The sequence below is a fragment of the Antedon bifida genome, chromosome 8 (assembly GCF_963402885.1).
Source record: "Antedon bifida chromosome 8, ecAntBifi1.1, whole genome shotgun sequence".
NCBI lineage: Eukaryota > Metazoa > Echinodermata > Crinoidea > Comatulida > Antedonidae > Antedon > Antedon bifida.
The window spans coordinates 2,670,423-2,697,439 of NC_136233.1; the positions used below are offsets into that span (position 1 = coordinate 2,670,423).

The 27,017-nt window shown below is 31.9% G+C and overlaps 3 protein-coding genes and 3 non-coding genes across 6 annotated transcripts in view; 2 read left to right on the plus strand and 4 right to left on the minus strand.

The window, feature by feature from the left end:
• Nucleotides 1–26,752, minus strand: part of LOC144849637 (uncharacterized) — a 123,173-nt gene extending 96,421 nt beyond the window's left edge. The window contains exons 1-16 of the mRNA XM_078706617.1: nt 26,636–26,752; nt 25,815–25,879; nt 25,503–25,577; nt 25,025–25,081; nt 24,674–24,741; nt 24,345–24,416; nt 24,064–24,125; nt 23,436–23,496; nt 22,924–22,954; nt 22,627–22,690; nt 22,284–22,341; nt 22,021–22,113; nt 21,255–21,349; nt 20,724–20,776; nt 20,341–20,369; nt 19,562–19,633 (exon numbers count right to left, since the gene is read on the minus strand). Of these exons, the coding sequence (XP_078562743.1) occupies nt 19,597–19,633; nt 20,341–20,369; nt 20,724–20,776; nt 21,255–21,349; nt 22,021–22,113; nt 22,284–22,341; nt 22,627–22,690; nt 22,924–22,954; nt 23,436–23,496; nt 24,064–24,125; nt 24,345–24,416; nt 24,674–24,741; nt 25,025–25,081; nt 25,503–25,577; nt 25,815–25,879; nt 26,636–26,747 (1,032 nt within the window). The 5' untranslated portion in view covers nt 26,748–26,752 and the 3' untranslated portion in view covers nt 19,562–19,596. The remainder of the gene's footprint in view (nt 1–19,561; nt 19,634–20,340; nt 20,370–20,723; nt 20,777–21,254; nt 21,350–22,020; nt 22,114–22,283; nt 22,342–22,626; nt 22,691–22,923; nt 22,955–23,435; nt 23,497–24,063; nt 24,126–24,344; nt 24,417–24,673; nt 24,742–25,024; nt 25,082–25,502; nt 25,578–25,814; nt 25,880–26,635) is intronic.
• Trnak-uuu (transfer RNA lysine (anticodon UUU)) lies at nt 14–86 on the minus strand. Its single transcript has one exon. It is a non-coding gene; the product is annotated as a tRNA-Lys (tRNA).
• Trnak-uuu (transfer RNA lysine (anticodon UUU)) lies at nt 507–579 on the minus strand. The gene has a single exon. It is a non-coding gene; the product is annotated as a tRNA-Lys (tRNA).
• Trnak-uuu (transfer RNA lysine (anticodon UUU)) lies at nt 1,082–1,154 on the minus strand. The gene has a single exon. It is a non-coding gene; the product is annotated as a tRNA-Lys (tRNA).
• On the plus strand, nt 1,248–2,538 carry LOC144850294 (H/ACA ribonucleoprotein complex subunit 3-like). Its single transcript, XM_078707541.1, has 3 exons — nt 1,248–1,365; nt 1,781–1,823; nt 1,965–2,538. The coding sequence occupies exons 1-3, from the start codon at nt 1,312–1,314 to the stop codon at nt 2,060–2,062; spliced, it is 195 nt and encodes a 64-aa protein (XP_078563667.1). The 5' UTR covers nt 1,248–1,311; the 3' UTR covers nt 2,063–2,538.
• LOC144849626 (endonuclease/exonuclease/phosphatase family domain-containing protein 1-like) lies at nt 3,623–17,358 on the plus strand. The gene is made up of 8 exons (XM_078706598.1): nt 3,623–3,682; nt 7,000–8,000; nt 8,659–8,710; nt 9,745–9,837; nt 12,033–12,248; nt 15,207–15,261; nt 15,607–15,801; nt 16,278–17,358. The coding sequence occupies exons 2-8, from the start codon at nt 7,090–7,092 to the stop codon at nt 16,406–16,408; spliced, it is 1,653 nt and encodes a 550-aa protein (XP_078562724.1). The 5' UTR covers nt 3,623–3,682; nt 7,000–7,089; the 3' UTR covers nt 16,409–17,358.
• Nucleotides 26,753–27,017: the final 265 nt, after the last annotated feature.

The following is a 27,017-nucleotide window of genomic DNA, read 5'->3' on the forward strand; positions in this document are numbered from 1 at the left end:
TAAAAAATTCAGTCGCCCGATAAGGGACTTGAACCCTTGACCCTCAGATTAAAAGTCTGATGCTCTACCAGCTGAGCTAACCGGGCTCCACACTCTGACAGGGGTGAACAAAGGGTCAGTTAATTGGTAATAATTCAATATACAGTACATTGTGCCGCCTCTTTTGATCTTTTTTGTGGATTACCTTCCCAGTCAAAATTTATGTCGGATCAAGGAGGTATAAAGATAATTAATTTTGTGTAAGAATAAATAATTCTTATACCTCCATGTTCAGCCGAAAAACATTCCAATTTTAACTGCTATTAGAGAAGACAGATCAATTTTTAAATATTTTCTAGAATCTAGTACACATTCCTATCATTTATTAATATTAAAAAAATAAAATTAATCTGATAGTTATTTATGAGTTTATTTTCACACAGTTTGTTTAATAATAAATAATAGGATATTAATACAGTACTGTACTAAGTATATGACAATAAATTTGATGTTTTAAAAAATTTAGTCACCCGATAAGGGACTTGAACCCTTGACCCTCAGATTAAAAGTCTGATGCTCTACCAGCTGAGCTAACCGGGCTGCACACTCTTACACAGGTGTTGAATGGGTCAGCTAATTGGTAATAGTTCAATAATCTATTTGAATAGAGTGTCGAACACAGGTGGCTCTTTTTGTCTTTTTTTTCGATTTTACAAGCATGCCAAAACTGAATTTCCCCCAGGTGATCAGTGGTAAATTAAAGGTAAATTGTTTAAAATATGTTTTAAAAATCTTCCTTTAAAAAACAAATCCAATTAACTCTTAGGAGAAATTGATTCTACATAAATTTGATAATCATAGAACCAATACCAATATTACAGTATCAAAATTCAATAATTAAAAAATTATAAATTTAATTTGATAGGTCTGAAAAATGTATATAAAAACGATGGATTGCTATAATCTATAATAACTGTACATTTTCATTTTACAATATTTACTAGCAAATAGGATATCAATATATTGCCGTCAATTATTTTCAAATGTATATCAATATTTTCAAACAAGTAAAATTATTTGATGAATAAAAAAAAATTTGAGTCGCCCGATAAGGGACTTGAACCCTTGACCCTCAGATTAAAAGTCTGATGCTCTACCGACTGAGCTAACCGGGCTCCACACTGAAGATGCATGCCTTTAAGAGTATTGAGCAATTAATATAAAGAGGGCGCTTTGATTTATATGATAACATTTTCATACCACGTGCGAAACTGTTTCTTTTTAATTTGCGGTTTCGGTTTACGCAGACTTTATTACCAAAAATAATTCAGAATGTTTTTAATGTATTATTTAAATGAAACTGGTGATAGAATATATACACTGGAAGTAAGTATAATTTGTTGTACTGATTAAGCTATAAACACAGTAGATAGAGAAGACAAAACAACAATAATTTAGTAAGTAACTTAGGCTAGGCCTCCTCTCTCTACCTAGCTACCTGCCCTACTACTAGGCTAGGTTGGTAGGTAGCGCGACCTTCATTAGTCAAAGAGTTGCAGTTAGTCTAGGCCTAGGCTTGCGGTTGGTTTCTAAAATTTGGTAAGTAAGCGAAATGGAGGTCATCTTGCTAGATTGTGACTACCAGTGAGAGATGTTATCTTTATTATTTTGTAAAGTTGATTGGATTGGATTAATTTAATATTTGTAATATTAATTTTAATCTTCCATTATTTGAATAAAGTGTTTTTCATCTATTCATTATTTAATATTTCTATTAAATATTATTATTTTTTATTTACAGAAAATGGATATCAATAACAAGCCAACTTTGTCAGCACATCCAGGTAATTTTAGACAACCAATATTAAGAAAAGATCTGAATATAGTAGTGCTTTAAGCCTTTATCTGTGATGATGGTTGCTAATATAGTAATCACAGTATTTCTTTTTTAAATATACAGTAATTCTTTTTTTTTCTTTTAACAGCTCGGTTTTCACCTGATGACAAATATAGTAGACAAAGGGTGACAATTAAGAAACGCTTTGGCCAGCTTCTGACACAACAACCTAAACCTACCTTTTGAACAAATAGACAATGAACACACGGGCAGATAATGAACACACAGTTAGATAATAAACACACAGGCAGATAATGAACACACAGGCAGATAATGAACACACGGGCAGATAATGAACACATGGGCAGATAATGAACATGCGGGCAGATAATGAACACACAGGCAAATAATGAACACACAGGCAGATAATAAACACACGGGCAGATAATGAACACACGGGCAGATAATGAACACAAGGGCAGATAATGAGCACAAGAGCAGATAATGGCAGATAATGAACACACGGGCAGATAATGAACACACGGGCAGATAATGAACACACGGGCAGATAATGAACACACGGGCAGATAATGAACACACAGGCAGATAATAAACACATGGGCAGATAATGAACACATGGGCAGATAATGAACACAAGGGCAGATAATGAACACACAGGCAGATGACAAACACATAGGCAGATAATGAACACACAGACAAATGATGAACACACAGACAGATGATGAACACACAGGCAGATGATGAACACACAGGCAGATGATGAACACACAGGCAGATATTGAACACACAGGCAAATAATGACCATTATTCACCACCAGATGATGAATGCACAGGCAGATGATGAACACAAGTCAGATAATGAACACACAGACAGAGATAATGAACACATGGAATGAACAATGCAAGCAAAAATTAGACAATGAACCCCAGCCTACATACAAGTAACATTGTCACATGCCGGAGTTATTATTCTGCATGCTTTTTGCTGCTAATTAAATTAAACAGTATGCCAAATAATGAAAAACTGGAATGAACATGTGACAATTATTAATGCAGCATAAATATTGCCACCAGCCCACATCATGTGCATTGCTGGTGGACTTTGTAGTGGTGCTATGTATGTAGTGCTACTACAGTATACTATCAGTCTTACAAGTTTTAATTGAATATTTTCTACAACTGTACAAATCTGTTCAAATATACATAGCTAGGCATATGTTATATTCAAAGTGAAGCTCGGAAAAGTTTCAATTTAAACTGTACAGTTGGGTTTATTTTATGCTTATGCTTTCCTGTAAATATAAAACAATTTCTAGTAATAAATTTTGCTCTGTTGATAAAAATATATACAGTTTTTGTATACGGTAATTGTAGCATGTACGGTATGTGTTTTCTGCGGCAGCCACTAAAACACCAGAAATATTACCATCACAAAACCACAGATACTGTATTATCTCGTTAAAAAAAGTTGTGTTGTATCGATTTTCTCTTGTTAAAAACTTTAATTTATAAATACCGCCCTCATAAATTTAAGACCGCTGCATTATTCTAATGGGTAAAAATATAATGTTGACATTACAAAACATTAAACTACTATAGCCATTTGCTCATAAAAATAATCGTACAAGCTTAAAAGAAATGTAAAGATAATTGTGAACAATTTTCTAGCAATTATCTTTGCCAATTTTAAACATACCATATTCAATTTCGAATCGCATTCCACGTAAGATTTTCGATTAATCCATTTTTGTTCAGTCGTCGAGTTTTTGATTTATCTTGCGGGGAGAGATCTTCGAACGTGTTTCATCTCTTACTAAACTAGACGTATTAAATGCTATATTAAAGGTAAGTTTTTAAATATTATGCGAATATACTTTCAACATTCATAAGTATTGTATGTGGAGTACGTTTTGTGGGAATTGTTAATCGATACAATTGAAAAATTCATGTTTAATATCGTCCGCAAACTTTACCGATGGTGTGTAAAAATACACGGAGGAAGCAGGCGTGAGATGAGACAGAAGTCAAGGAAGAGGAACAGGGAGGGTGTCGGGTCCTGTCCGCTCCGCCTCTGTTCGTGGTCTTAAGGCCTAGCCTATTCTGGTTTGCAGTATATCAATTGTTTTGCACAGTACATAAATTAAAACATTATAAATGGTTTTGAATGCAATTTAAAAGTAATTTATAATTACAGTTTTTATTTATTTTATAATTTATCACAAACGAATGGTGAAAACAATTGCTAGGGCCTAGGCTATAATATATCTTATTGTATTGGAGTATTCTATTTGACAAATATAAAAAAAAAAGCCTTGTACTGAATTATTTAACACTTGGCCTTTTTGAGGTCAATAGTGTACAACACAATTGCAAAATATAGGAAATGAAAGTACTGTAATATGTGTATTGTTGTTACACCAAAGCAATTGCAGATAACATTCTGTGATTGTTGGTATATCAACTGTTTTTTTATTATTACTTTTTATAAAGTGTTACTATATTTGATTTGCCTATAAAAAAATCTATTTAAATGAAACATTGGTTGGTCAACAGAAATACATCCCCTTGTTGTATTTGACACCTTATAAAGCTCTGTATACACTATCGAATTTTATGTGACAATATTTGGGCCTATCACTACATACCATATTTGGGCACATGGAGAAATAAAACTAAATTAATTACTCCATGTTATAACTGTGGTATTAAGTAGATATCAGACATTTGATGTGGGACAACAGACAAGTCTATGAACTGTGTCTATTTAATAAATAATAGTCAGTGAGTGTTGCGTGGGACTTGTGTGGGATTACTGTATAATCTACTGATTCATTACAATAGAACAATACACTAGTATTCTGTCTATGTTTTCTTACATTTTAAAGTTAGTACACATCTGTCCAGTCGGATGCATTGAAATCCAGAAAATCTTTCCAAGACCAGAATTTTCTTTTAAAGGTCCCAACATTTTTTCTGAAGTGCTGAACTGGTATTACAGTACAGTATAGTATTGCTTACAGTAAGTAAAGATAATTAAGAAGGTGCTTAAGTGAAAAAATGTTATGTCCATCAACACAATTCTTTTTATCTTGTGGAATAAACTTTATCATCTAACATCCCATTTACTGTACACTTACGTTTCGGGTCCAGGGCCTGCCCAGATCTTAAAGTGTAAATGGGGTCCATGATTAAGAAAAAAAGTGGAAAAAATTGCAATATTTAAGCATAATCATTGATTTAAAAGAAGTTATTTAAAATGATTTTTTTTATAATTCTGGAGAGGTGGGTATACAGGTTTTGAGTTCAGCTGCGTGTAATTTTTAACATTATTCAATATCTCTAACACTGATACACAAACCAACCAATTTGACCAGTTTTATTACCAAAACAAAACAATCTGCCTTTTCGTTTTCATGGTACAATTAAAATTGTAATCGTATCCAACCTTGCAAGGCCTCAAATGAAATTGACACAAGCTGTCAAAAGTTATGAGTCGATGGCGATACGATTTTATTCTTCTCAACAGTTGTCATGTAATAGAATATAGCGTATTTCCAAAATTCTTAAAATTTGACAGTGAGACTATTACTGTCTGTCATTTTTAAAATATTACTGATAGTGAGTTATGGTTTAAAAGGCTTAAAAATCTAATTAGATTTTTTTATTTTTTTTATTTTATTTTATTCAATTTCCAGGTAACAACTAACATACAAAAATCATAAACAATCAACCTAACATTTTGTAGAAAACAAATTTGTAATAAACATTTTAGCAAAATTAAACTACTACTATTAAAGATGTACTGTACTATACATAAAGGAGTTATGTTCTGTTCTAAAGCTCTGTCTACACTACAATAACAAACTTTATTTATGTGATAAAGATGTCATATCACTACCATATTAGGTACATCACATGTTTTTGTCAAACTAGTTTGATAGTGTAGACAGAGCTTTATATGCATGCTTACAAGCAACATTCTTATTACTTTACAGTATGTTATCTTTAAAGGAAGTTGGCTTCCTGGTAAAAGGTCTCAAACTGTTTTACCATGGACCTATTAAAATTAATTTATAGGTCCATGGTTTTACAATAAACTCATTGTTTACAGAGTGAATACTGTCATCATAATGAGTATAGGCTACAATACTGGCTGCACATTATTTTTTTTCTAATAATGAACGACATTTTTATTCCTGCAGATGAATAATTACTGTAAAAAGTTTTATATATTGAATCATAGTTGCTTGCCCCACTTTAATCAGAGTTTGTTTTTGATTATCACCATTTATATATTGTAAGACAGAGTAAAAGGATGTTATTATTCTATAATACAGTGCGTCATCATTAATTTTTTTTGCTTACCAATCAATTTTTTGTGGTTTATTTGGGTTCTCGAAAATCTCTTCCTTGAATCAGCTACCAGTTCCCTTTGAGTGTTTTTAATCAGTTTAATCGGTTATGTCATTTTCGCCGTTTCTGCAGCCCAAAAATAATCGATTAAAAAAATAATTGGTTAATAACTGAATATTCCTACTCAGCTGAAACAGGCCCTGAATTTTTATAGTAGATGATGTAACCATACCCTATACTACAGTACTGTACAGTAAATGTCATCTGTATGTTTACTACAAGAGCTTGGATATTTTGAATGTTTGGAATGCATTGCCATACATTAATGTCAATATGCTATTCTGTCAGTTTTCAAATGAATGTTTTCTATTAATGTTTGATCAGTGCAAGTTTAAAGCTCTGTCTACTATCAAACTAGTTTGATAAAACAAGTGTGATGTGCCCAAATATGGTATTGATATGCTTAAATATGGTGGTGATATGACATCATCATGTCCATATATGGGCACATCACATTTTTTTGTCACAATAAAGTTTGATAGTGTAGACAGAGCTTTAAAAGTGATCTTTGTGAGTGAGTTTGCAGGTTCAAATCCATTCTACACTACGTCTTTTTCACTTAATTTTTCAAAGATTCTGTTGTTAACATAATGGTTTAAAAATAGAATTAAGTTCAATTTGTTGCTGTCAACGATCTCAATGCGGAAGTCAATAATTTAGTTCTCATTGTGGTTTTGTATTGTTTTCCTTGTGAAAGTGTCATACAGTTGTCAAATATGACTTAACAGAACTTTGCATTTTTTTTTCAGACGTGTGCTGAAGAATCAAATATGAACAAGCTACCATTATCACAGTGACTATAAAGATGTGTGTAGTGTAAAGCAATAGTGGTTTACAGTATGGGTGCCGTTAGCAGTTGTTGTGGTCGTAGACCGAAGAAAAGTAAGTTGCGTACCGATGATGAATATCGGCCAAGAAAACGCGCTCATCGGCGCCAGTTGAGCGCGACATTTAACGCAGGGGAGTTTACGATGGATCAATTGGATATAAACCACGCTTGTGAAGAACAGCTTATGAATTTAGATGGAATCAATCGTAATGTGGCGCGTAATATCATACAATATAGGAATTATATCGGGGGTTTTCGTAAAGTTGAGGACCTCGCATTAGTTTCTGGTGTCGGTGCTCTAAAAGTGGAAAATTTTCGTACAAATATTTATTGCAGTGAATTTTGTTGTTCTCCGTCTAGGACGCAACGACCGAATTTATCACGTCTGCCATCCTGGACACGATGGAGTACTTATTCGAAGTGCAATTCCGTAGAAAAAATTGACATTAACGCAGCATCGACTGCGCAAATTGTGCAAATCAGTGGGATTCGCGAGGAGGTAGCGGAAGATATTGTTACATACAGAAATACAAATGGTCCGTTTCAGGTTTTGTCGGAACTTACGCACCTACCATCAATTGGCACGTATTTGTTCGATAGAATCCGTTGTTTTTTCACAATTAGTGATGTAGTAAGTGCAAGTCTTAGTACTACGTCGACACCGGTTTCGGTGACGGAACTTCAAAGCGAACTATTCTCAAACAACGTTTCTTGTGCTACGCAAACGCCCTCTAAACAAACTCAACCTGTATGCCAATGTCAGACACACTTATGCGATGATTATAAATGGAAAGTTAATATTGAAAAAAACGGTAGACCGGTTGTTCGCATTGCCTCCTGGAATCTCGGACAATGCACGCTGGAAAAATATTGCAACTTGGGAGTTAAGGAAGTACTGGTTCGAACTATCTTAGAAAATGGGTAAGTATCATTTTGCAGTTTTAATCAAGTTATTTACTTCTGAAAGAAAATTGTTTTGGCTTTAAATTACATTTTTTCAAGTAAATAAATAAATAAAGTGGCTTTTTGGATTAAGTTCAGGAAATAATTTCGCCAGTTTAGCATAGCAAAAAGCTATACAAATGTCAACCTTTTTGCAACACATTTCTAAAATTGTGTAGCAAAAAATACAATACAAAACTATGTTTATCAACTAAAAAATCAGTTTGATTAGCAATATTGCTAAACAACTTAAGTTAAATTTTGTCCTGAAGTTACTGTTGCCATGCAGTACCTGTTCTAGGGGAATCCTAATAAAAATGGTGTTTTAAACTTATTCATTATTATTTAATTATTAATAATTCTATGATTTATATGTTCTATATTAGTAGTATAATTTAATGGTTCAGTTTTTGTTCCTATTATTACTACTGTACACATTGTAGATTAGAGTAGTATAGTGTACTATATGGTAGGCTTTACATTATCTTCATGTTTTGGTTTATGTCAACTTATAAGTTCAGAACAAACTTATTTTGCAATTGGTAATAAATATTTGTAAAGGGAAACACTTGCCAGAGTATCGAGATTGTATGCAAATTTATGGTAACCAGGAACATTTGTTTGATCTTTGACATAGATTTGGACTGATAGCCGTACAGGATGTCTGGCAAGCACATGTACTAGCACAGGTATGTACATCCCAAAGCCGCACCTGTCTATTAATGTATATACTTATATCTTAATACACAGGTGGTGTTTATTTTTTTGATACATTTTACAGAAGTATTAAATAGATAAATAGATAAAAAATTATGATATGATTATGAACAATATCAAAATGAAACTGAAAATTGTTTATTTATTTGAATGAATGAACTCGGTTATGAATGTGTTGGTTTGGTCCTTGATTTCGGTTATTGTTATCTTCCGCTTGTTTTAAAATCTGTGAACAAAAATTAATTGGGCAGAAAGTGATTGTTTGATGTTCAATGGGAAATGAAAAAGGGAAAGTAATTCATTAGTTGAATGAAACTAAATTATGATAAAGTTTCAATGTGGGTGTCATTGTTTTGTTTGTCTAAACGTCATAACTTTATTCTGCCGAAAAATGATATTTGAAAAATTATTATTTGTTAAAAGAAACCAATAATTTGAGGATTTTTTTTTGTCAACTTTTCTAGCTGCATTATGGGAGTATGTTTCCGTACTTGTTTGATCCAAAAAATGACCGGGGTAAAAATTGAGAGCTTGCTTATATGCGCAATATAAGAATGAACTCTATTATTATTTTACAAGTCGCATCTAAATCTGGTTTTGTGGATTTTGAGAGAGCTATCTCCCATACCGTACAAATGATTCTTGTTGTGTTTGTTCTTGCCGTCGTGAGGTAATTTCCCGATATTGAAAAAAAATCAAATTTACAGTAGAACCTTCCTGGCAAAACAAAAATGTACGACCATCATTGATTCTGATTGGTCCATTTATACTAGTATAAATAAATAATAAGCTGCAGCATGTATAATGTGCCATCCAATCAATGATTGCTCATACTGTAGGCGCAGTACATACATGTATAAACCATTAATAAATAACTATAATAAATTTTGTCGGGAAAAAAAAACTGTCAGTCACTCATCCTGCAACGCTATCATAAACTGACTCTCTTCTCATTACGTTTTTTTATGAATCGTTAGCATCATTTTAATTTATCGTTAAATTGCAGCTCTGCCTTGAGTTGAACAGAGTAGTGGAAAGTCTCGGACAGCACGGTAACTGGCGAAGCGTGACATCAGATCCGGTGTACGAGGGCGCTCAGGTTTGTATGATTTTATCCTTCAGCACACTGTTGTCAACGAAAGTGAAATTAATTCTTTATTTAAGCTCTGTCTACACTATCAAACTAGTTTGACAAAAAAGTATGATGTGCCAAAGTATGGTAATGATATGCCCAAATATGGTAGTTGTATGACATCATCATGTCCATATATGGGCACATCACATTGTTTTTGTCACATAAAGTTTGGTAGTGTAGACAGAGCTTTAAGTCCATAAATAAAAAAATAACAGATTTCATCAAATACTTATAAAACTAGAAAGCCACTGAGTGCATACCTCCGCCTACTGTCCTATCTTTTAACACTAGCAGGTCTGAAAATTATACTAAAAAGTGGTCCAGAATTGGGACCGTGGTCCGGATTGCCTCCAAAATTTAGTGGAGTGGTCCTTGACCACATATCTATCTATATTTTCATTTTGGTAAAGATCTTGTACTTTTTGAGTAATCCTGCTAACATTAACAAACAAACAAACACACACGATCGATAACATATACTTGGCGGAGGTACATGTAAATAATGAAAATGATTATGAAATTAAGGATGTAGTCATTTCTTGACTCTTAATGGCCGACAACACACCTAATACTTAGCCCCTTGGGCTACCTAGGATCTTGTTAACACTACTCATATCTTGTTATCACTACCTCCTATCTTGTGTAATTAACTTGTATCTTGATATCACTAGCATGTATCTTGTTAACAAGATTAGGCCAGAGTTAAAATAATATGTCGTCGCCTGCGGATGTAGAAATGTTGACTTGATCTTGTAACATCATACGGAACCTGATTAAAACGTTATTAGTTTAAAACGCAAATCCCATGATTATACGTATGAACAGGGAGAGACTTCTTCCTCTATGGTATGAATGAATTACTTTTACATTGCATATAGTACACATAATGATTTAAGCTGTCAAAGTATGTTTATTATAGAGTTGGAAAGTTATATTTTGTAACCTATTGTTTATAGACTATAATAAAGTTTAATGCACATGAATCTGATATTACTAAATATGATGGTAGTGGAATAGTATACAAATACTTACTGGGATGAGTGGCGTGTTTAAAAATATAGTCCAAGGTGATCTGGAGACTACCCTATACTATATCCCGAGACGAGGTGGAGGGATATACAGTAGTATGTCTCCAGATCACTGAGGGCTATATTTTTTACCATGCTCCGATGAAAGCCAAGTAAATAGTTGTTTTGTATACCGTACCACCCGATTTGGCTGGCTAGGCTAGGCCGAAGCGAACGCAAACATGGACTTGGCTGGAGTAGGCCTAGTTAGTGGCACAGTTTCGCTGCAAAGAAGCAAACAAAAAAGGCCTGCATTATTGATAATTCATCGCTTTCAGATATGCAATAAATATTTCCAAATCATACTTTTATTTGTTTCTTCATATTTTAACTGGCCGCTAAACTTACTAAATCCTCTAAGTCAGCTCAAACACAATTAAATCATCGTAGGCTAGACTAGGGCTAGATACGCAATCGTCGCGTCGCGCATGTGGATCTGATTGAAGATAGAGGTAACAGACATGAGCAGTTTAGTATAGCCGGTCTGTAGTTCGAGGGCATGGCAATAACTATAGACCGGTGATTAACCAATCAGATGCCGTGAATTGAAAGGTGCCGGTATATAACATAGTCTATTTAAAGGCTATGCTGGAGTAGGCTATGCTGGAGTAGGAATTCTATCTGACCTGGGGTGGATTCTCTATAGGTGACCAATGAGCACCTACCAAGCAATCATAATGTTGCACAGTATAACACCATAACATAGTTCAATACTTTCATTTAGGGACCATCTTTAAAATCCTTCTTCTACTTTTCACTTTCATTTTTGTTGACCTATTTTCATATTTATTTTTCTATTTGTTCAAATGCCCAGACTAACTATCCATTTTCTGAGGATAAACAGAATGTTAAACTGTATATATGAATAATATATATTGTTTGATTCCAAAATGTATTATAAGTGGAGAGAGGCACTACGTTTATGTCAACAGATGATTCGTGGTCCTCTCTCCAAGACGGTTGTCACATAATGCTTTGTATTTCTATTTTATTGTATTTATATGTTTCATATGGACAGTTTGTCTGAAAAAAAAAGTTGAATTTAATTGAATAATTAATAAAATTTATAAAAATGTTGTTTTTCTTTTTTAGGGTTTTGAATATCTAGGTTTCCTATGGAATGCTGATGTGTTAGTGCTAGAGGATTCCTCATTGTTGGCTAGCTCCTTCAAGCTGCCACAGAATGGAACGCCACTGCACTGGCCATTCCTGGGATGTTTCCGTGTCGGACAAATTGAGATTTCGGTAGTAAACGTACACATCACGTCTTCCAACTCGCATCAGGGTAGTCTTCTGCAAAGAATATGGGTAAGATATTTTTCAATATTTATACATAAACCAGTATGTAAGAGATAACTAGATCGTCTCGTTACAGTGCTCGATACCATTGGTAGAGCTAGATATGTATTACAAATAAAAATAAACTTCTTGGTACTTTATTGACTACAAAATAGACAAGTTGAAACGTCACACAGTTGAGCTCTGTTTGACAAAAAAGTGTGATGTACCCAAATATGGTAGTGATGTGCCCAAATATGGTAGTGATATGCTTAAATATGGTAGTGATATGACATCATCATGGGCACATCACATTTTTTTTGTCACATAAAGTTTGAAAGTGTAGACAGAGCTTTATGTATTTATTTACTGGTTTATCGTAAAGAATTGTATACAGATGAAAACATTTTTCAAAGAATACTAAATATGGTTGTACAGAGAAGAAGAATTTAACAATTAATACATCTAACTGTAATATCTTGCCAATTAAGACAATACAACAAAACCATTTTTATTAATATTCCGGTGCAATAAATTAATATAGAAAAATAACGATCGTAAAATCAAAACGGTACTGGGTATGACCAACTAGCGTTCTTGTCACCAACATAAAATCATTTAAAGAATACTATTTTTGGGGTAACTCTCTTACTAACATTTTCTGGACAGGTTTTAAGAAAGTCGTTTACTACTCATCATTGTAGTGGTTAGTCATTTGACCTTTATGAAATTTAAAATGATAAATAAAATTATATTTGTCAAATTTAGAAATATTAAAAACTTTTTACATTTAATATAAAAATGTGATAATAAGTACATCTCCCCAATCTTGAAATGAACACTGTTGAGAGTTGGTAATTTTATGAAAATAATTTGTAAATTCGACACTATGTGATAGTTTTATTTCCATTTGTTATATCATTGCATAAATATGAATAAAAATTGTGTTGCTCTGATACAGTTAACAACACAATACAATAATACATACAGAAAACAATACAAAACCTTGAAAAAAAAATGTATACAATTTTGACTTATTTAAATTATTTTTTACTATATAGAGGAGACAAAAACTGCATTTGTTATTATTTTCTTTGTATAAATAGAATTATTATTCTTTAATTTTAACGATTTGACTAATAAAAAGAACAAAATGTTAATAAAACTAAACGTCTGAATATTTATTGATTAATTTGCATTTATAATAAATTGCATTTATTTCAAGTGAATACATCCACGTGGCTAACAAGTAGGATATTACTTTGACTCATGTCCTGGTGTTTTATTTAGATATGTCTAATAAGTAAAGAGAGGCATCGTTCTTTCATAAATGCACTTGTAGTGTTATTTACCATGACCTTTAGGTACAGCAGGCCTAATGATGATCTAATGAACAGTGTTGATAGGCTGCAAACAATCCTATCCTTAAATTTCTTTTATCAAAGTTTTAATACAATTAAGAAATTCCAAAAGATGGACAAATTATTGTTTTTTTTCTTAATTTCAGAAAGAAAAATTTCATCTTGTTTCAAAATAATATTGTATAAAAAATTACTTTTTATCAAAGTTTTAATTTACAATTAACAAAACTCCAAAAGATACACAGACTATTGTTTTTTTTTTAATTTTTAATAATTAGTAAGTACGAAAAATTTCATCTGGTTTCAAAATAATATTGTGTAAATAATTTCCTTAATATCAAAGTTTTAATTTACAATAAAAAAATTACAAAAAAAAGACAGATTATTGTTTTTTTTTTAATTTTTAAATAATTAGTACAGTAAGTTCTCGAAAAATTTCATCTGGTTTCAAAATGATATTGTATAAAAAATTAACTTTCACATTCATAAACCAATTATCATAAGTACTGTACCCACTTGTTGCAGTAAGTGTGTAAGAAATACTGTCAACTCCACCAACACTGGACACCTTTGGGTTGGTATAATAATGTATAGTTTTCCGGATATTCTGATGTGTTTTATGTTTGAAAAAAAGAATTTGGGATGTTTTGGACTCAAGAAAAGTTTGATTTTGGTGGAGATTTTGAGAGAGTCCGGTATTTGAAGAGTTGACTATAGTTACTGTATATCATACTGTAGATGAATTATTACTTTTTATTGTTACTATATTTATAAATAATAATTTACTTTTGGACTTCAACAAAAGTTTTCTTAGACTTTCTGGTTTTTCAGATAGTCTGGTGTTAGGAGAGTCGACTATTTATCATAAATTAGTTCAATTTTTTTTTTTAAATTTAAAAACATATTTAGACAGGATAAATAACATATCAGGTATAGAAAGATGCACCTGTTTTACATATGGTCCTGTTTTTTTAGAGCAATAGATTAAAAAACATTCATAAAAAGACATTAAAAAACTTACAATAAAACTTTAAAAATCACAATACAAAGACAGACAATATTTACAATATTCCAATACTGTACAGTAGATATATATAATTTAATTTATTTGTATATTTTAAAGATGCAAGGTGTAATATTGTGTACAAAGAGTAAACAAAATGTGTACTGGGTGATTGAAAAAGAACATTTAGTATAATTTCCTGTATGTATGATGCAATATATCACGCCATACACTTGGAAATACTCCAACATTACTAGCAGTTTTCAACTGCCAACAAAGCAGATTTAGAAAATCTATAAAAACTATAACTTTATATGTTTTATTGTGTATATATTATAATGATAGATGAATTCAAGTGGACAGGGGTATGTATTTTAATTTAAAGATGTATTCTCCCCCAAAAACAGGAAAAAAATAAAGATTAATAATAACACACTTCTGTAAAAAAAAATTCACTTATAAAAAGACAAAAGAAACGTTTAATTTTAACCAAAACCATTGTCTGACAGACAATTTAAATATTTTTTGCTTTAAATTACATTTTTTTCAGGTAAATAATTTTTATGCTTGTCAAATTCCTCAATAAAGTTTTCTTGCGTTTATTATTGTATTTTTTTTTTTCAGGGTGGCTATGACCCCATGAACGCCTTATCTCAAGTTGTAAGCGCAGAACTACACGGTAGGTAATGCATGATTTTATTTCACACACCTAAACAGCCTGAGGCTAGCAACAATGTCTGACCAGCATTTGTCTATAAGAATACCTAAAGCTCTGTCTACACTATCAAACTTCATGTGACAAAAAAATATGTATATAAGTATTGTGCCCAAATATGGACATGATGATGTCATATCACTACCATATTTGAGCATATCACTACCATATTTGAGCACATCACACTTTTTTTGTCAAACTAGTTTGATAGTGTAGACAGAGCTTTCGTTTGATTCTGTCCAATCTATCTGGAAACGAACATGAAGATAAATTATTATTATAATTATTATTTTTTTTAATGTTTTGCAGAAGATGAAAATTTAATAATTCTTGGTGATTTTGACTGTTCTCCATTTGAAGACGATTTTGATGTTTTGAGACTGAAGGGCTTCCAGAACATAATTGAACAATACCAGTACACAAACATTGCGTTGAACAACATGAAAGGGACACAATGCCAAAGTAACATATGGAGTAACCATCCTGCTACCAAACTTTTAACAGGTTCCTCAATTTAACTATTCATACTTGTTATTGTCTGCGTCCTTTGTATCATTATTCTACTGCAGTTACTGCAGTACAGTGTTTTGTTTTGTAAATGGGGGAATAACCTGCGACTGCATAGGTGTGGACAACACAAACTACAACTTTCTACTCCCCTAAGGGGTCCCTTCGTGTCCAGTGCTGCTACCAAACGGCACCTGTTCGTCTGTCCACAACGACAGGGGCTGAATGTTAACATGTTGATCATGTAATTATTTTTAGCAAGTTATTTTGGTTCATTTTTTACTCTTGTTTATGGCATGGACGAACCTCTTCATTGAAACAAATTAAAATCATACATTATTGCAGTAAAAATCATAGTTACTTCAGTAATTTTAACATGATTTCTAATCTTTGTCATGGTATTGTAATAATTGTTATCATCACTGAGATTAATGCTTTACTAAATATTTCTCTATTTTTTTTTTACTTTGCAGGTAACACTGGAGTGTGCAGAGACAAACTAACTCACCCTCTGATCCCAAATGGATGGTCCCTAAATGGAGTCGTATCTCACCAATGCCCTGTATGGATGGACCTGTACACTGCGGTTGCGGGGGAAATGTGAATAATTGTGTTGAATATTGCATAATTATACATCAGTGTGCTGAGGATGTATATGGATAGTTTTATTATTTTATTATGATTTCATATACAGTCACAATCTTTTATTCTTGCCCAGTGGCGTAACGCACAGGGCAAAAGCCCCTGGTTTAGCACTCCTAAGGGGCCCTCCAATGCTGGGTAGTTGCATTGGACTGATCATGCTCTGGGGCACCTGGGTTTAGCCAGTGAGCACTCATAGCCATTCTGCCACTGTTTTTGCCAATTATGGTGTTCTTAAATAGCCAATGCCATTTTTCTAGTAGCCCAAAATAAATGTTAGCATTCCATCTGTTCGGAGTAAGGTAAACTTTGTCAGAAATGTGTTGTTTTAAAGCGAGTGGTACTCATTCTAACTAGATCTAGAGGAAGCGCTATGGGTACGTTCTCCTTAATTTTACAGTGACATTATACCGATACTACTTTTTCATAGAGAGATTTTTGATAGACTATTAATATTCCATGTTTGTGCTTCGTCATTTACAAAATCCTGGATTGTTAATGCTATGGTTTATTTTCTGTGATCCACATGGCTTTATCGGAATTGTTAATAGCTCTTGTCAGGCAGTGGCATAACGCAGAGGCCTGAGGCCCCTGGTTCAGGGTCAGGAAGAATTGCATATACTGCAGAACAAAGCAATTCCGTGTCCGGTAACGTGCATGTTCAACCCATCTGAAAATGTTTGCTCTGCTTCTTTATTCATTGTGGTTGAAAACTGTGGACTTCAAGCTTCTGGGCAACTTTGGCTACCTACCCGTCCAAGAATGCCCGATGCCATTATAGTGTGTGCTGAATGATATTGTATGTTATTTATACCAATGGTTAATAAGTTATTATTTTTAGAGTCAAAGTAAATATATATATATTGAAAATATTTAATAAGTTTTATTTTTACTAAGAGGTACTAAATTACAGTTGATATAAAACATTTTCTTTATATTTACTGTCATAGTATAATTTATTTTGGGTTGATCGCTGAGCGGTTTTCGAGTTTTGGAGTGAGGCGCAAGTTTGAGAGTATGTATTCGATTATATAAGTTATATATTTTTTATATAATAATATTGGAAGGAACAGTATAGACTGCATGTATAGTTATATAGTGTTATTACTATGCAATTACTAACAGCTGATTTGTATAAATTATAGAATTAGAAAAAATAGAGAAAAAGTATTTTTATAGACAATTAATATTTAAAGTATTTAGATTTAAGAACTTATGGTATTCAATAATATTGAACAAGTAAAATGCAATTTTTATATTCACTTAAAATGGATATTTTTTCCACTAGCCCACTGGGCTGGGCTACCTGTAAATATGTCTAGCCCATGTATTCTAATCATAGCCATTTTCTAGAATCTAAATCACATTAATTTGCATAAATTAAGAATAATTAGTTTAATTGGTATAAATGTCCCCTGGACCAAAAATGGATCGTTCCGTTGTGGACATGTTTGGAGACATAATATTTTATGAACAAAATGGTGTTGTACAGGTCTCTTGTTATCCACATCCAAAAACGGCACATTTCATACTTGGAGAATGTCCAGAGATATTGATATGGGATTGTCCAGAAATATTGATATGGGATTGTCCAGAAATATTGATATGGGATTGTCCAGAAATATTGATATGGGATTGTCCAGAAATATTGATATGGGATTGTCCAGAAATATTGATATGAGATTGTCCAGAAATATTGATATGGGATTGTCCAGAAATATTGATATGGGATTGTCCAGAAATATTGATATGGGATTGTCCAGAAATATTGATATGGGATTGTCCAGAAATATTGATATGGGATTGTCCAGAAATATTGATATGGGATTGTCCAGAAATATTGATATGGGATTGTTCAGATATATTGATATGGGATTGTCCAGAAATATTGATATCGGATTGTCCAGAAATATTGATATGGGATTGTCCAGAAATATTGATATGGGATTGTCCAGAAATATTGATATGGGATTGTCCAGAAATATTGATATGGGATTGTCCAGAAATATTGATATGGGATTGTCCAGAAATATTGATATGGGATTGTCCAGAAATATTGATATGGGATTGTCAGAAATATTGATATGGGATTGTCCAGAATTCCTGGTAAATGCAATAGCAATATTGATATGAGATTTTCCAGAATTCTTCATAAATAAAAAGGGGAAGAATCTATAGAAAATGATGAAAAACTGAATGGCAAACCAGTAGTTTTAATTTGAGAGAGAAACTGATTATTCTAAAACATTAAAATACTGTATATGGGATTGGAATGAATTAGTTGAATTGTGGTCCATTTAGTAGGGAATTTTGGGTTATTTTAAGAAGTATTTTAAACTTTTTTTATGTGACTGACATAAACCACCTCATAATAGAAATCAGTATTTTTTTTAAAGAGCGTAAACTTGTTTTGTTTCAAACCAAGTTTGTTTAATAAATAAATAGTTTGTTTTGTTAACATATAAACTATTCTGTATTGCAATTATAAGTTACTTTGTTTTTTTGTTATAAATTTAAAAAGCACATCTTTGTAAGAAAACAAATGATTTATTTAAATTCTCATTTAAAGCTCTGTCTACACTATCAAACTAGTTTGACAAAAAGAGTGTGATATGGTCACATCATATTTTTTTGTCACATAAAGTTTGATAGTGAAGACAGAGCTTAATGTTCTTAGCAGCAGAAATAAGTTTAAATACAAACAAAAAACAATAATATGAAAACAACAAGATGTCAAAACTAAACAAATACAGTAACTTTAATATTAAAGCTATGATAAAACATGAATGACTGTTAATATAAATCATTGACAAACATCTGTTGCATAATAAAACAAAAACTTGTGTATCAAACTAAAGCATTCATTAGTCTTTCACTAATTAACTCTTAACGAGGATAAATACCCTACCATTACAACCTACAATTATTGTGTATTCCATATGTTTGACCTTGGAGATATATATCTATGGGTTGACATATTTCATTGGGTATAGTTTTGTTGTTGAACATTAAGGTACAGAGTATATGTAGTGTTGAGTTAGGCCGTGTTTCCGGCAGCCAAAAATTAAACGGTGAAAATTAACTGCCTGTGAAAATGGGGTTTAACTGACTCCACCCATATATATACTGTATATACTTGTGCTGCCCTCTTCAGTTTCGTGGTAGCTGACTGGAATGTGGTGTAGAACTAAGATAAAAGCGTTCAAAAACATACATTATATACTTCATTGTTTGTTATTTAAATTGGGTAACCTCTTCAGTCAAAGATCGAGGGCCCAGTTATGATCAGTGACTGTGTGTGTACTAGTACACCGGGGTAACCCCCTACTCATCTCGAAAGAGATACTAGGTTATTTAAAGTGCACATGAGCTAGATGTGTACACTGGACCTGCAGTTTATAGTCCTTATCCGAGAAGACTTGTTCTACCTCCAGAACCATGGACAGAGTGAACCCCGAACCCATGCTGATGTTATGGCTATGGATTACCATTCCACTGTCTTAACTGCTTGGCCACTCGCATGATTTAAAAAGAAAATGTATTTTCCAAATACTTTGCATTTCTATCTTGTTTTGATTTCAGTTTTTGCTTATTATAGGTTATTTCAATTGCTATAATAATGGTACTGTGTATCAATAATACTAATAATTATCAACAAAATATTAGTTTAGTGAAATGACTATCTATTATATCACTGACCTATGGTATATTGACTACACATTCCAACAAATTTATCACCACATGTCTTTAAAATGATGGGTATAGCACATTAGTAATTTCCACTATTTGAATTTTCACAGTAACTTTCAGCATGCCGTCATTCTCATTAACATAAACATATACTCAATCATTTATTATCTTTTAAATAAAATATTTAAAAAACATATTACTCACATTAGTGGTCTATGAAGAGAATTACCAAGCTGCAAAAAATAATATAAAAAAAAATACAGTTTATTGTAATATTTTATTTATAATCATTTACAAAGTACTTGCTTTGTACGTTTACGTTTGCTACGTAAGTTTGTTTTTGGTGTTTGCACGATGATGTCCACAAAATAATATGGTATTTATATGCCGCCCTTCCAAGAAAAGACCAGAGCGCCATACATATATCAAATACCTAAAATAATAAATCTTAAAATTACAGGAATTAAAACTTACGATAAAAATAATCGGTCGAAATATTAAAAAGCATGCGATTTCTCTCTGTAATTTTGTGGTTCGCTCAGTTTGTGAGCTTTTTAATAATTTATTTATATAACATAATTCCATACCTGAATTGGAGTCGTGTTGCTTTCAGAATACTTTGGTGTATATTTTTTATTGTCTAAATAAATCAAACAAAAAAGTTAAACAAATTTATTTATCTCAAATCTTTGCAAATTACAGAGGTTGAAGGGGGTATTATACTGTGTACCCCAACTACTATAATTAACTTATCTAAAGCTCTGTCTACACTATCAAACTTTATGTGACAAAAAATGTGATGTGCCCATATATGGACATGATGATTTCATATCACTACCATATTTGGCCATATCACTACCATATTTGGGCACATCATACATCAAACTAGTTTGATAGTGTAGGCAGAACTTAACAGTTATCTAATTTTGCAGTACAATGGGAAAATTTGCAGTATAGAATTATAATAATAATAATATTTATTCGGTCATCAATGTAAAAATAACCAGGAATGAGAATAGGCTAAAGCCCAAACAGATTCTGCACTCACTCCATACAATACAAACAGTTAAGATAAAACCATATACAAGAAAAATACAAATAAATTATAACATATATACCCATCATGTAACGTCTAATTTGTGACTGACAAGGCTGACTTTGGGGCAACGTCATAAGCCCTCTACCACCACCTAACTGGTTATCTCCACCGCTTCTAAATAAAACAAAAATATAATATTATAAAAACAAAATAAGTATTAAAGATGTATTGTCCTCCAAAAACATGAAAAATGAAGATTAATTAAATCAGACTTTGAATATGTTATTTTGTAGTTTTAATAAAGTTTATCACTTCCATAGAAAAAACCAAAAAAAAATAATGTTTTCACTTAAAAAATGACAAAATAAACGGTTAAATTCAATCAAAAACCCATTGGCTGGCAGCCAATTTGAACATTGTTTGCTTTAAATTACAGTTTTTCAGGTAAATACATTTTTTTCGATCCAATTTTTGGTCAAAGTGGATAACTATTATGTTACATTAAAATGGCATATTCAACAAAAATGTTGTTAAGAATTATTTTTTCAGGAGGACAATACATCTCTTCGGGATTCAACTCGGACAGCACCGACAAGTCAAGACTTTTCTTCGGGCCTCGTCGTACGATGCTGTCTGAGTTGGCCTTTTGGAGTGGAAAAAGTTGGCACTAGGTCAGGATTGAACCCTAGACCTTGGGATGGAAGGCAAACATGTTAACCATCAACTTTCAACTCCACTACATCATAGATTTTAAACTTCCCTATCAATACTATGTTATGTAAAAATTACCTATAGATTATACCTTATACCTATAGATTATACCTTACCTATAGATTATACCTTACCTATATTTTGGACTTGTTATCATAGGAGACGCAGGCTGAGAAAATCCAGACGTTATTGGTAGTTCCAGTGAGCCGCCTGGTGTTGTACTAGGTCTAAGGAATAACAACCAGGTACAGTCAACTGTCCAAGAATTATTTTACGGTGCGTAATTCATTCATTTTAAACTAGTATCCAATTTTGGGAGTGCAAGCTATATGATAAATATACTTAGCTATAGAAACAGAACCGGACATTACTGAAAATTAAAGAATAACAACTTTACCTTTTTGGATAGCTTGACATTCCTGTTGGCGTCCTTAATCCAGAACCTGGTGTTGTCCCTACAAAAAACATAATATGGCTGAAATTGTGGATTGATTATGGATTATATATGGATTTTAAATTATGGATTATATAGATAGGATTAAAGCTTATCTAGTCTTCTTTGACAGGGATGTAACTAAAGTCAGTGACTGCATTTGTGAATTGAAGTTACGGATTATGAATTATATATTGATTTTAAATTATGGATTATATAGATGGGATTAATGGATGAAATTACGGATTTATTATGAATTATTTATGAATTTTAAATTATGGATTATATCGATGAGATTAAAGCTTACCTATTCTACCATTGATAGGAGGAGTTCGTAAACTGATTCTAGCCGGTCCTTGTGGAGTTCTCACCTACAGAATATTTTTAACAATTTTATTTATCTTTTCAGTTACAATTAAATCTGATATTTTTATTTTATTTTATTTCGAAAATTGCCAATAACAGTAGCGTTATAATAGTAAAATAATTCACACAACACGGATTTGAACCAGACTCTTCTGGTTGATATGGGGGAGCATTCAATCTATTGTTTCATTATTACATGGCAATAATCAATATTTTGGGTTAAAAAAAATGATCATACCAACTGTGCGTTGTGATGTATATCTTGAGGTCTGCAAAAATAAGTTTATATAAAATATATGTTTTTATTTTGCCCCTTTTTATAAACCATAATAGAGTTACTATTTTGCGCCATGTCACTTACGTAATCAAGGCTACCGATGCTAGTAGCCGACATTAGAAAAATAGTCTACATAAATCATTTGAAACCATATGAATTTTTTTTCAAGAATATATAAGATATAGCTTTATTGAACTATTACAGTCAACTGTCCCAATACGGGACTCTCTGAAAACCAGAAACTCTCCTAAAACCAGACTTTTCTTAAGGACCAAAAGGTCCCAAATTTCTTTTTACCATTAAAAACACATTCCTGAATACAAGAATTTCTAGAAAACAAGATATATATTGCCAGCCCAAAGGTGTCTGGTATTGGCAGAGTTGACTGTACTACTATTCCTTTATGAAGAAATCTTGTTTGCGTAATTTTTTAAATCAAACCTCATATTATTATTAGATATATAGATGCTTACCTGTTGATCTTCAATTTATAAGGCGAGTAAGGTGACCCCATGTTGGGTGTTGACCTTTGTGCTAGTAAAGTAAATGCCATATTGTTATACTGTTATGACAATAATGTTGTGAAAGATAATGAATATTAAATTAACAGATAAACAAGAATGAAGTAAAAGAAATAAACGAAGAAGATTAAAATGGTATGGACACATAATTAGACTACCAGACGATACTCCAATTAAACAAGCAAAGGTAACTGAACAGGAAGACCATAAGAAAACTGGAAGACCAAATAAAAAAAGAAAAAAATAAAAATTGTAGACTTTAGTACAAAAACAAACCATCCTGCCCAAAATAGAACAATGTGGAAACAAATCATGGAAAGCGTAATGTCTAAATGACGGAAAACGTTTCAAGAGAGAGATAATGCTTGCCACTACAGATCCTGGGTTTAGTTGAAGAGGAGCAAATTTGTAGGTGGTTTCCACCACCCCCTAACCCTTCCCCTCCCACTTTAGGGTGACAAAACTTCAGAAGGTTGACAATAAAGTGTTTCATCTTTTGTAAGTATGAGATGAAATTACGTTTAAATTTACAATATATTTTTAATATTATTATTAATAAATTGTACATATTTAAACTTACACAATGACATCATCCTTATGGGTGACGGTGAACTAAGGTGGCGCCCACTTGGTGTACCACGCCTAGACAATATAATAAAGTATAGTTAATGAAATGACAAATAGGTAAATAGAACATGAATCTGCTATACTTTAGCATTACTCTGGTAATGTATGTATATGTGTGTAAATGGTTATGTCAGTCATAAGTCACATGGCTTGAAATCCTTTAGGGCACAAAAGATCCAGACATTATAGTATGATACAGTAGTAATTGTTAAATGTATACTCAACATTATTTACCTTCTTTTCAGTGGAGATTCTTCAAGGAGTTTTCTTAGATGGTTGTTTTCATTGGACAGATGTTTGATTTCACTACAACAAAAGAAGAAGACTCAAAGATACTAAAAAATAGATAAAACAGCTGCTTTGGGAATTGCATTGCAACAATAATAAGACATTATTATTCTTCTCCACTACTAGAATTGGATGCCAAAATGTGATGTGCCCATATATGGACATGATGATGTCATATCACTACTATATTGGGGCATATCACTACCATGTTTGGGCACATCACACTTTTTTTTGTCAAACTAGTTTGATAGTGTAGACAGAGCCATAATAAATACTTTTCTAGGTATGAAAGTTTCTGAAGTCTTTTCTTTGCCTCGGTCAACATACTCGTATCGCTCAATCTCTGAAATAAAATATCATAAAAAATATAATAAGTTAAAATGTCAACATATTTTACTGTATATATCTACATTATGTTTAATAATAAAGAATAAAAATAGTAAAACTAGGTTAAATAGAACAGTTAATCTTTCATGAAATATTCTCACCATTCAACTCATAAACATTCATTATAAATGTATTATTTATGTGGGAAAATGCTCAGGTGTTGGCTACAATAAACCATTCTGTATTTATGAAAAATTATTTCAAATTTTATTGTTATTTGTTGATGATCAAATAAATACCTGCTGTTTCTGGTGATTTGCGAGTGAGTGTATGTGATTTTGTTGAAATTCAAGAATCTGGAAAAAAATGTGATTAATGTGTTATTAAGATATATATATTGTCCCCCTGAAAAAATAATTTTTTTTAAATATGCCATTTTAATGTCACATAATAGTTATTCACTTTGACAAAAAAAAACAACTATTTTTCTGAAAAAACTAATTTAAAGCAAAAAATAGTCAAATTGTCTGGAAGTCGATTTTTCGGGTTTTTGGTTGAACTTAATCATTTATAAGTGAAAAATTGTTTTTCTTTCTACGAAAGTGATTCACTTAATGTTAAAACGGTAAAATGGCCTATTCAAAGTATAGGTGCTATCTTAGGCTGGGGAGGCAGCGTTAAAATAGGCTTTTGGCTGCTGGGTGAAAGACTCTCAACTCAGTCTAATTATACCTCTTTCACCTAACTTTGGAAAGGGGTATTGTAATTATGATGTACCTGTATCATTTGTTTGTGATGCTTTCTTAAAATATCACACGGATCCTGAAAGAAAATCTGAACCTCTGGCTTAAGCTGTTAGGAAAAAAAAACAAATACATTATGACGGATATAATCAGATATAGAACAATAGATATTACTCTTAGGTCAGTGAAAACAAATTTTTTTTAAATCAATAAAATTTAGTATATGACTTGACAATATATAACAATCCAAGTTTTTTTACTTGTGTCCTATAATAACTGTTAATGATGTCATGAGGTCAAAGTTCATGTTGTCGCAGAATAAAAAGCATCTAATACATAGAATTACCTGTGAAGTTAATGGAATGACTGTACAATCTTTTTCACATTTTCTACATTTATTGGTGCTTGTCACTTTAAAATAATAAAACAATATTTAGTAATGTAATAAGTAACAATTTAAAGATGTATTGTCCCCCAAAAACATGAAAAATGAAGATTAATTTAATCAGACTTTTAATATGTTATTTTGTAGTTTTAATAAAGTTATCACTTTCATAGAAAAAAAAATGGAAAAAAATAATGTTTTCACTTATAAAATGACAAAATATATGGTTAAATTTCACCAAAAACCATTGGCTGGCAGCCAATTTGACCATTTTTTGCTTTAAATTAGTTTTTTCAGGTAAATACATTTTTTTTCGATCCAATTTTTGGTCAAAGTGGATAATTATTATGTGAAATTAAAATGGCATATTCAACAAAAAAATTTAAAAAAAATTTTTTTTCAGGGGGACAATACATCTTTAAGATTTGTTTTAACATACCAAAATACTACAATTTAAACCACTTGGATTTAAGCTCTGTCTACACTATCAAACTTAGGTGACAAAAAAATATGATGTGCCCATATACGGACATGATGTCATATCACTGCCATATTTGGGCATATCACACTTTTTTGTCAAACTAGTTTGATAGTGTAGACAGAGCTTTACAGAGCTGCATACTAAGCAAAAAATGTCATAGTTCAAATCTTGGAGAGACTTTATTAAATATTAGGTACAGTAGTTTATTTTTCTATACTGATTTCTCATGATTTCACTTCCTTCTACAATCAGATATTTAAACATAAATAAATTTTAAAGTTAGTTTTGCTTCTTTTATTACCTTTTACAATACATGCTTGACAAAATATGTGTGCACAGTTTGTCAAGAAGAATCTAAGGTCAGGAGCACCCGGTCTGTTAAAGCAATGGTTGCAATGTACCCAGTCAGCCATCTAGAAGTTTATAAATATAACTTAGTATATACATTCTCTACACAAATACATAAATAGTATATTTTCATTTTTATTTATGGTGTCTTTATAAAAAAAGGTTTTATGTGAGATCATATATTGGCATTTTATCATAGCTATAGTGCCTAATATTATTTCATAATAATTATAAGTTAATCCAAATTTGATGCCCAGTGACAATGGTCACCGCACAACACTGGCTTTTTTATCATATATATAATAATTAGATACACTCTATGGACAAGCTGAATG

Bases quoted from the DNA above. Each gene is read 5' to 3' on its own strand.
- LOC144849626 (XM_078706598.1), top strand. From the start codon at position 7,090: ATGGGTGCCGTTAGCAGTTGTTGTGGTCGTAGACCGAAGAAAAGTAAG. The intron at 8,001-8,658 runs GTAAGTATCATT...TCTTTGACATAG, and splicing joins CGAACTATCTTAGAAAATGG to ATTTGGACTGATAGCCGTAC. The intron at 15,802-16,277 runs GTTCCTCAATTT...TTTACTTTGCAG, and splicing joins TGCTACCAAACTTTTAACAG to GTAACACTGGAGTGTGCAGA.
- LOC144850294 (XM_078707541.1), top strand. From the start codon at position 1,312: ATGTTTTTAATGTATTATTTAAATGAAACTGGTGATAGAATATATACA. The intron at 1,366-1,780 runs GTAAGTATAATT...TTTTATTTACAG, and splicing joins ATAGAATATATACACTGGAA to AAAATGGATATCAATAACAA. The intron at 1,824-1,964 runs GTAATTTTAGAC...TTCTTTTAACAG, and splicing joins AACTTTGTCAGCACATCCAG to CTCGGTTTTCACCTGATGAC.